This window comes from Salmo trutta, chromosome 6 (genome assembly GCF_901001165.1).
Source record: "Salmo trutta chromosome 6, fSalTru1.1, whole genome shotgun sequence".
NCBI classification, from domain to species: domain Eukaryota; kingdom Metazoa; phylum Chordata; class Actinopteri; order Salmoniformes; family Salmonidae; genus Salmo; species Salmo trutta.
Genome location: NC_042962.1, coordinates 3,330,216 through 3,339,789, shown reverse-complemented (window position 1 = coordinate 3,339,789; position 9,574 = coordinate 3,330,216). Strand labels below are relative to the sequence as shown.

Below are 9,574 nucleotides of genomic sequence, written 5' to 3'. Positions count from 1 at the left end.
TGTTTGTTTGTGTTTATCAGCTGTCATTCTGTCTGTCTGTCTGTCTGTCTGTCTGTCTGTCTGTCTGTCTGTCTGTCTGTCTGTCTGTCTGTGTAGAACGTCCAGGACGGTGAGATTCTGACACATTTCACAGGCAGCCTGACTGATTCCTTCTCTTGTTTTCTGTCTGCTCCTTCTCCCCCTCCTCATCCTTTCCTCCTCTTCCTCTCACCCCCTCATCTCTCCCCCTCCCCTCCTCTCGCCCCACCAGTCTTCAGAACCCACCAGGAGGAAAGGCATTCCGGGTGTTTGCTGTGATCTGAATGTTTCGTGTTCCGACTGAGTGTTCCGACTGAGTGTTCCGTGTTCCGACTGAGTGTTCCGTGTTCTGACTGAGTGTTCCGTGTTCTGACTGAGTGTTCCGTGTTCTGACTGATTGTTCCGACTGAGTCTTCCATGTTTTGACTGAGTGTTTCGTATTCTGACTGAGTGTTCCGTGTTCTGACTGAGTGTTCCGTGTTCTGACTGAGTGTTCCGTGCTCTGACTGAGTGTTCCGTGCTCTGACTGAGTGTTCCGTGTTCTGACTGAGTGTTCCGTGTTCTGACTGAGTGTTCCGTGTTCTGACTGAGTGTTCCGTGCTCTGACTGAGGGTTCCGTGTTCTGACTGAGTGTTCCGAAGGTCAGGGGCTCCATCTCTCCTCTCTCACCAAACACAGAATCACTCATCTCTGCTGTCTGTAGGCTGAATGGGCTGTGAACTCTCATCTCTGCTGTCAAAACCTGAGAATGACTGAAACGTTTTTCTGGCCTTTTCACTAGCCGTGAGGTCAGAGGACGTTTCCACGGAAACTATAGACATTTAACACAGGTACGGGCAGCGCTGAATGAAGAGAGACGGGAGAGAGCAAGGCTGGTGCTCAGTGCAGTCGCATTTCAATGTTTTAATGTTATCTGGCTCATTTTATAAACTGTATATATTTGACATAATTGCTAGAATTACTTTAAACTGTAAAGTGCAGTACCAGTCAAAAGTCTGGACACACTTACTCATTCCAGGGTATTTCTTTATTTTTACTGTTTTCTACATTGTAGAATAATAGTGAAGACATCAGGACTATGAAATAACACATATGGAAGCATGTAATAACCAGAAAAGTGTTAAGCAAATTTAAAATATAATATATAATATATATTTTAGATTCTTCAAAATAGCCACCCTTTGCCTTGATGACAGCTTTGCACACTCTTGACATTCTCTCAACTAGCTTCACCTGAAATGCTTTTCCAACAGCCTTGAAGTTCCCACATATGCTGAGCATTTGTTGGCTGCTTTTCCTTCACTCTGCGGTCCAAGTCATCCCAAACCATCTCAATTTGGTTGAGGTCGGGGGATTGTGGAGGCCAGGTCATCTGATACAGCACTCCATCACTCTCCTTCTTGGTCAAATAGCCCTTACACAGCCTGGAGGTGTGTTGGGTCATTATCCTGTTGAAAAACAAATGATAGTCCCACTAAGCCCAAACCAGATGAGATCAAATCAAATTTATTTGTCACATACACATGGTTAGCAGGTGTTAATGCAAGTGTAGCGAAATGCTTGTGCTTCTAGTTCTGACCGTGCAGTAATATCTAACAAGTAATCTAACCTAACAATTCACAACAACTACCTAATACACACAAGTGTAAAGGAATGAATAAGAATATGTACATAAAAATATATAAATGAGTGATGGCCGAACGGCATAGGCAAGATGCAGTAGATGGTATAGAGTACAGTATACACATATTAGATGAGTAATGTAGATTATGAAAACATTATAAAAAGTGTAATTGTTTAAAGTGGCTAGTGATACATCTAATTACATCAAGATGGCAAGATGCAGTAGATGGTATAATGTACAGTATATACATATGAGATGAATAATGTAGGTTATGTAAACATTATCTAATATAAATAATATAAAGTGGCAAGTGATAAATTGATTACATCAATTTTCCTATTATTAAAGTGGCTTGAGTTGAGTCAGTATGTTGGCAGCAGCCACTCAATGTTAGTGATGGCTGTTTAACAGTCTGATGGCCTTGAGATAGAAGCTGTTTAACAGTCTGATGGCCTTGAGATATAAGCTGTTTAACAGTCTGATGGCCTTGAGATAGAAGCTGTTTTTCAGTCTCTCGGTTCCAGCTTTGATGCACCTGTACTGACCTCGCCTTCTGGATGATAGCTGGATGAACAGGCAGATGGCGTATCGCTGCAGAATGCTGTGGTAGCCATGCTGGTTAAGTGTGCCTTGAAATCTAAATAAATCACAGAGAGTGTCACCAGCAAAGCACCATCACACCTCCTCCTCCATGCTTCACGGTGGGAACCACACATGCGGAGGTCATCCGTTCACCTACTCTGCATCTCACAAAGACATGGCGGTTGAAACCAAACATCTCAAATTGGGACTGATCAGACCAAAGGACAGATTTCCACCGGTCTAATGTCCATTGCTCGTGTTTCTTGGCCCAAGCAAGTCTCTTATTTTTAATGGTGTCCTTTAACCTCTATGGGACCGGCGGGACGAATTCGTCTCACCTACGTAACAGCCAGTTGAATCCAGTGGCGCGATTTTTAAAACGTTTGAAATACTATTACTTCAATTTCTCAAACATATGACTATTTTACAGCTATTTAAAGACAAGACTCTCGTTAATCTAACCACACTGTCCGATTTCAAAAAGGCTTTACAACGAAAGCAAAACATTAGATTATGTCAGGAGAGTGCCCAGCCAGAAATAATCAGACACCCATTTTTCAAGCTAGCATATAATGTCACAAAAACCCAAACCACAGCTAAATGCAGCACTAACCTTTTATGATCTTCATCAGATGACACACCTAGGACATTATGTTATACAATACATGCATGTCTGTTCAATCAAGTTCATATTTATATCAAAAACCAGTTTTTTACATTAGCATGTGACGTTCAGAAAAAGCATACCCCCTGCAAACTTCCGGGGAATTTACTAACAATTTGCTAAATTACTCACGATAAACGTTCACAAAAAGCATAACAATTAATTTAAGAATTATAGATACATTACTCCTCTATGCACTCGATATGTCCGATTTTAAAATAGCTTTTCGGATGAAGCACATTTTGCAATATTCTAAGTACATAGCCCAGCCATCACGGGCTAGCTATTTAGACACCCGGCAAGTTTAGCCTTCACCAAAATCACATTTCCTATAAGAAAAATGGTCTTACCTTTCCTGTTCTTCATCAGAATGCACTTCCAGGACTTCTACTTCAATAACAAATGTAGGTTTGGTCCCAAATAATCCATCGTTATATCCAAACAGCGGCGTTTTGTTCGTGCGTTCTAGACACTATCAGAATGCTAAATCACGGTCGTGCGCTTGGCGCAGAACGTGACAAAGAAATTCTAAATATTCCATTACCGTACTTCGAAGCATGTCAACCGCTGTTTAAAATCAATTTTTATGCAATTTATCTCGTAGAAAAGCGATAATATTCCGACCGGGAATCTGCAATTAGCTAAACAGCCGAAGGAAAATACTCCACGGGGTCGAATCGCGCACGCGCCTAATTCTATTGTCCTCTGATGCGACACTTGGAAAAGGGGATTCTGTGTTTCAGCCTGAGGCTGCCTCGTCATCGTTCAGGTTTTTCCCGGGTTCTGAGAGCCTATTGGAGCCCTAGGAATTGTCACGTTACAGCTAAGATCCTGACTCTTCAATAAACAGAAGCAAGAACAACAACACCTTGTCAGACAGGGTACTTCCTGCATGAAACCTTCTCAGGTTTTTGCCTGCCATAGGAGTTCTGTTATACTCACAGACACCATTCAAACAGTTTTAGAAACTTCAGGGTGTTTTCTATCCAAACCTGAACAATAATATGCATATTCTAGCTTCTGAGTTGGTGTAGGAGGCAGTTAAAAATGGGCACATATTTTTTCCAAAATTCTCAATGCTGCCCCCTAGCCCGTAGAGGTTAATAGTGGTTTCTTTGCAGCAATTCAACCATGAAGGCCTGATTCATGCAGTGTCCTCTGAACAGTTGATTTCGAGATGTGTCTGTTACTTGAACTCTGTGAAGCATTTATTTGGGCTGCAATTTCTGAGGCTGGTAACTCTAATGAACGTATCCTCTGCAGCAGAGGTAACTCTGGGTCTTCCTTTCCTGTGGCGGTCCTCATGAGAGGCAGTTTTATCATAGCCCTTGATTGTTTTTGCGACTGCACTTGAAGAAACTTTCAAAGTTCTTGAAATGTTCAGTATTGACTGACCTTCATGTCTTAAAGTAATGATGGCTGTAGTTTCTCTTCTTTTATTTGAGCTGTTCTTGCCATAATATGGACTTGGTCATTACCCAATAGGGCTATCTTCTGTGTACCACCACTACTTTGTCACAACACAACTGATTGGCTCAAACGCAAGGAAAGAAATTCCACAAATTGACTTTTAACAAGGCACACCTGTTAATTGAAATGCATTCCAGGTGACTACCTCGTGAAGCTGGTTGAGATAATGCCAAGAGTGTGCAAAGCTGTCATCAAGGCAAAGGGTGGCTACTTTGAGGAACCTCATATAAAATATATTTTGATTTGTTTAACACTTTTTGTTGCTTACTACATGATTCCATATGTGTTATTTCATAGTGTTGATGTCTTCACTATTATTCTACAATGTAGAAAATAGTAACAAATAAAGAAAAACCCTTGAATGAGTAGGTGTGTCCAAACTTTTGACTGGTACCGTATATATTGTTGGTTTGGTTATTATTGTCTTGCCTATAGAACTGAACTTATGTCCAATATTACAACAACAGAATATAACATAGATAACAATATACAAGTTAGCACTTAAAGGAACATAATTATTTTATACCGTAATGTAATAGTATGTCAGATTAGACCTGCTTCTGTCTGGCCCATTTTATTATAGGTGCTGTGGAAAAGTACTTTATCTGTGTATGTTTGCCTTTCTAAACAACATCAGTAGGTATTATTTGTACTTTATGCTGTTTTTCTATCAGTGGTAGCAAGGAGTAAGTCAAGGAATGCTGCTACGTATGTTTTTAATATGTAGTAATATTCCCATAGAGAGTAATACTACTCCATAGAGATGTTATGGTTCGGTATTGGTTATGGTTTTGTTATGGCTAGGGCTCTGTGTTTTGCCCAATGATGTGACATAGCAAGATTATATCACGTATATTGAACAAAAAAAATATAAACACAACATGTAAAGTGCTGGTCCCATGTTTCAAGAGCTGAAATAAAAGATCCCAGAAATGTTACATAGTCACGAAAAGTTTTATTTCTCTCAAATTGTTCTCCTTTGCCAAAATAATCTATCCACCTGAAAAGTGTGTCATATCAAGAAGTTGATTAAACAGCATGATCCTTACACAGGTGCACTGTGGGGACAGTAAAAGACTACTATAAAATGTACAATTTTGACACACAACACAACGCCACTGTTTTGAAGGAGAGTGCAATTTGCATGTTGACTGCAGGAATGTCCAATAGAGCTGTTGCCAGAGAATTCAATGTTAATTTCTCTACCATAAGCCACCTCCAGTGTAGTTTTAAAGAATATGTCAGTGCATTCAACCCGGCCTCACAACCTCAGACCTAGTGTAACCACGCCAACCCAGGTCTTCCACATCTGTCGTCTTCACCTGCGGGATTCATTTGAGACCAGCCAGCTGAACAGCTGATGAAACAGTCAAAGAAATTCTTGAAAAACTGTCAGAAACCGTCTCAGGGAAGCTCATCTGCGTTCTCGTCGTCCTCACCAAGGTCTTGACCTGACTGTAGTTTGGCATCGTGACCGACTTCAGTCGACAAATGCCCATCTTCTTCGATAGAGATATGTGCTGTTCCTGGATAAATTCTGGTTTCAACTGTATGGCGTCGTGTAGGCGAGCGATTGGCTGACGTCAACTTTGTGAACAGAGTGCTTCATGGTGGCGGTGGGGTTAGGATATGGGCAGGTATAAGCTATGGGCAACAAACACAATTGCATTTTATCAATGGAATTTTGAATGCACAGAGATATCGTGATGAGATCATGAGGCCCCTTGTCGTGCCATTCATCTGCCGCCATCACCTCATGTTTCAGCATGATAATGCACGGCCACATGTCGCAAGGGCCTCTGTACACAATTCCTGAAAGCTGAAAATGTCCTGCATACTCACCAGACACATCAACAATTGAGCATGTTTGGGATTCCCTGGATCGACGTGTACGACAGCGTGTTCCAGTTCCTGCCAATATCCAACAACTTCACACAGCCATTGAAGAGGAGTGGGACAACATTGGACAGGCCACAATCAACAGCCTGATCAACTCTGTATTCCCAGTCATTTGAAATTCATAGTTAAAACTTCTTTGGGCTATGTGGGACGTTAGCGTGCCACCTGTGGCGCACCCTATCAACAGCAGGTGCATTTCAAGAGCGGCAAATTTGAAACCAAATAAATGTCAAAATTCAAGTTTTTCAAACATACAACTATCTGGCACCCTTTGAAAGATAAACATCTCCTTAATCTAACCACGTTTTCCGATTTCAAAAAGGTTTTACGGCGAAAGCATAAAGTTAGGTTATGTTAGGAGAGTACATTGACAATAGCTGTGTGTAGTGTATTGTCAATTCAAAGACAGGCGTCACCAAAACCATAAAATCAGCTAAAATTATGCACTAACCTTTTACAATCTCCATCAGATGACACTCCTAGGACATTGTTAGACAATGCATGCATTTTTAGTTCTATCAAGTTCATATTTATATCTAAAAACAGTGTTTTACTATGGCGTTGATGTTCAGGAAATCGCTTCCCTCCAATACCGGCAGTCAAGTCATCACAACAAAATAATTAATTAATATTAGAAAACATTGGTAAAATATTATATTGTCATTCAAAGAATTATAGATTTACATCTCTTGAATGCAATGGACTTGCCAGATTTAAAATTAACCTTACTGGGAAATCACACTTTGCAATAATCTGAGCACTGCGCCCAGAAAAATACGCATTGCGATACAGACTAACCGCCATGTTGGAGAGATCTAAAATCGAAAATACTATGTAAATAATCCATTACCTTTGATTCTCTTCATCAGATGTCACTTCCAAAGAATCCCAGGTCCATAACGAATGTAGTTTTGTTCAAAAAAGCTCATCATTTATGTCCCAAAACCTCCGTGTTGTTAGCATATGATCTAAGCCAGCCGGACTTCACTTCACATCACGAATGGAAAAAATATATTTCCGTTCGTTCAAACATGTCAAACGTTGTATCGCATAAATCATTAGGGCCTTTTTTAACCAGAACATGAATAAAATTCAAGGCGGACCATTGGGTTCTCTTTTAAAACGTTTCGGAATGAGAGTACCCACCATCAAATCGCGCGCCAGGTGAGTAATGGGCCATCACGTTCCATGGCTCTTATTCGGTCAGATCTCACTGTAGAAGACTCAAAACACTTTGTAAAGGCTGGTGACATCTTGTGGAAGCAATAGGAAGTGCCAAAATATTCCTCAGCCCCTTTGTTTTTCAATGGCATAGGCTCAAAGTCAATTCAACACATCAGGTATCCACTTCCTGTCAGAATCTGTCTCAGGGTTTTGCCTGCCAAATGAGTTCTGTTATACTCACAGACACCATTCAAACAGTTTTAGAGACTTTAGGGTGTTTTCTATCCATATATAATAAGTATATGCATATTCTAGTTACTGGGTAGGTGTAGGAGGCAGTTAAAAATGGGCACATATTTTTTCCAAAATTCTCAATGCTGCCCCCTAGCCCGTAGAGGTTTTAAGCCTTATCCAGAAAGGAGAATTACACCAAAGCATGAAAACATAAAGCAATTGTCTGTGTATGGGACCTTCTAACATACAAAGAAATGGCAATTTGAGGAAATAAAGGTTCAAATTCAGGTACACTACCGTTCAAAAGTTTGGTGTCACTTAGACATGTTCTTGTTTTTGAAAGAACATTTTTTTTGAAATTGTCCATTAAAATAACATCAAATTGATCAGAAATACAGTGTAGACACTGTTAATGTTGTAAATGACTATTGTAGCTGGAAACGGCAGATTTTTTTATAGAATATCCACATAGGCGTACAGAGGCCCATTATCAGCAACCATCACTCCTGTGTTCCAATGGCTTCATTAAATAGTACCCAGAAAACACCAGTGTCAACGTCAACAGTGAAGAGGCAACTCCGGGATGCTGGCTTTCTAGGCAGGGTTGCAAAGAAAAAGCCATATCTCAGACTGGCCAATAAAAATAAAAGATTAAGATGGGCAAAATAACACAGACACTGGACAGAGGAACTCTGCTTAGAAGGCCAGCATCCCGGAGTCGCCTATTCAATGTTGATGTTGAGACTGGTGTTTTGCGGGTACTATTTAACGAAGCTGCCAGTTGAGGACTTGAGGCGTCTGTTTCTCAAACTAGACACTCTAATGTACTTGTCTCTTACTCAGTTTAAAAGAGTCAGATTTCCCTCATGAGATTGGAATGTTGGGAGTTTGATCCCAGGCTGATTCATACCAAAGACTATAAAAATGGAACCTGATGCGTCTCTCAAATCAAATAAAATATTATTGGTCACATACACCGAATACAACAGATGTAGAATTTACCGTGAAATGCTTAATTACTAGCCCATTCCCAACAATGCAGAGTTAAAAAGTAAGACAAATATTTGTTCAAAAAGGAAAATGGTAAGACAATAAAATAACAATAACGAAGCTATATACCATTACCGAGTCAATGTGCAGGGGTACGAGGTAGTTGAGGTCTATGCTTGGCACTCAGAATTTAAGGAGATAGATTGGAGGTAAGGCCCTGCAATAAAATAGCGTCCTGTTCAGGGGATGTACTGGTACGTTTTAAGGCTGCCAAGTGGCACAGCGGTCTAAGGCACTGCATTTCAATGCAAGAGGCATCACTACAGTCCCTGGTTCAAATCCACGCTGTATCACATCCGGCCGTAGTCCCACTGGCCCAGTGTCATCTGGGTTTGGACGGAGTAGGCCGTCATTGTAAATAATAATTTGTTCTTAACTGACTTGCCTAGTTAAATAAAGGTAAAATAAATAAAATAAAATAAAGCATCAAGCTGTCTCACTACAGAAACAGGATATAGACTAGTGTCCTGTCCAGGGGATGTACTTATACATCAAGCTGCCTCACGCTAAAGAAACTGGAGATAAACTAGTGTCCTGTCCATGGGGTGTACTTTAAACAGGTCAACATTCACAAGGCTGCAGGGCCAGACGGATTACCAGGACGTGTACTGTGAGCATGACCATAGTGCCCTCAAAGACCATAGTGCCCTCAAATCTCATCAATAAGCTAAGGACCCTGAGACTTAACACCTCCCTCTGCAACTGGATCCTGGACTTCCTGACGGGCCGCCCCCAGGTGGTGAGGGTAGGCAACAACACATCCGCCATGCTGATCCTCAACACGGGGGCCCCTCAGGGGTGCGTGCTCAGTCTCCTCCAGTACTCCCTGTTCACTCATGACTGCACGGCCAGGCACGCCTCCAAAACCA

General features: G+C 41.1%; 1 protein-coding gene across 1 annotated transcript in view; it reads left to right on the top strand.

Moving 5' to 3' along the window:
- The window catches only part of LOC115195321 (cysteine-rich secretory protein LCCL domain-containing 1-like), a 45,914-nt gene extending 45,023 nt beyond the window's left edge, over positions 1-891 (top strand). The window contains exon 15 of the mRNA XM_029755097.1: positions 251-891. Within this exon, the coding sequence (XP_029610957.1) occupies positions 251-302 (52 nt within the window). The 3' untranslated portion in view covers positions 303-891. The remainder of the gene's footprint in view (positions 1-250) is intronic.
- The last annotated feature ends 8,683 nt before the right edge of the window (positions 892-9,574 follow it).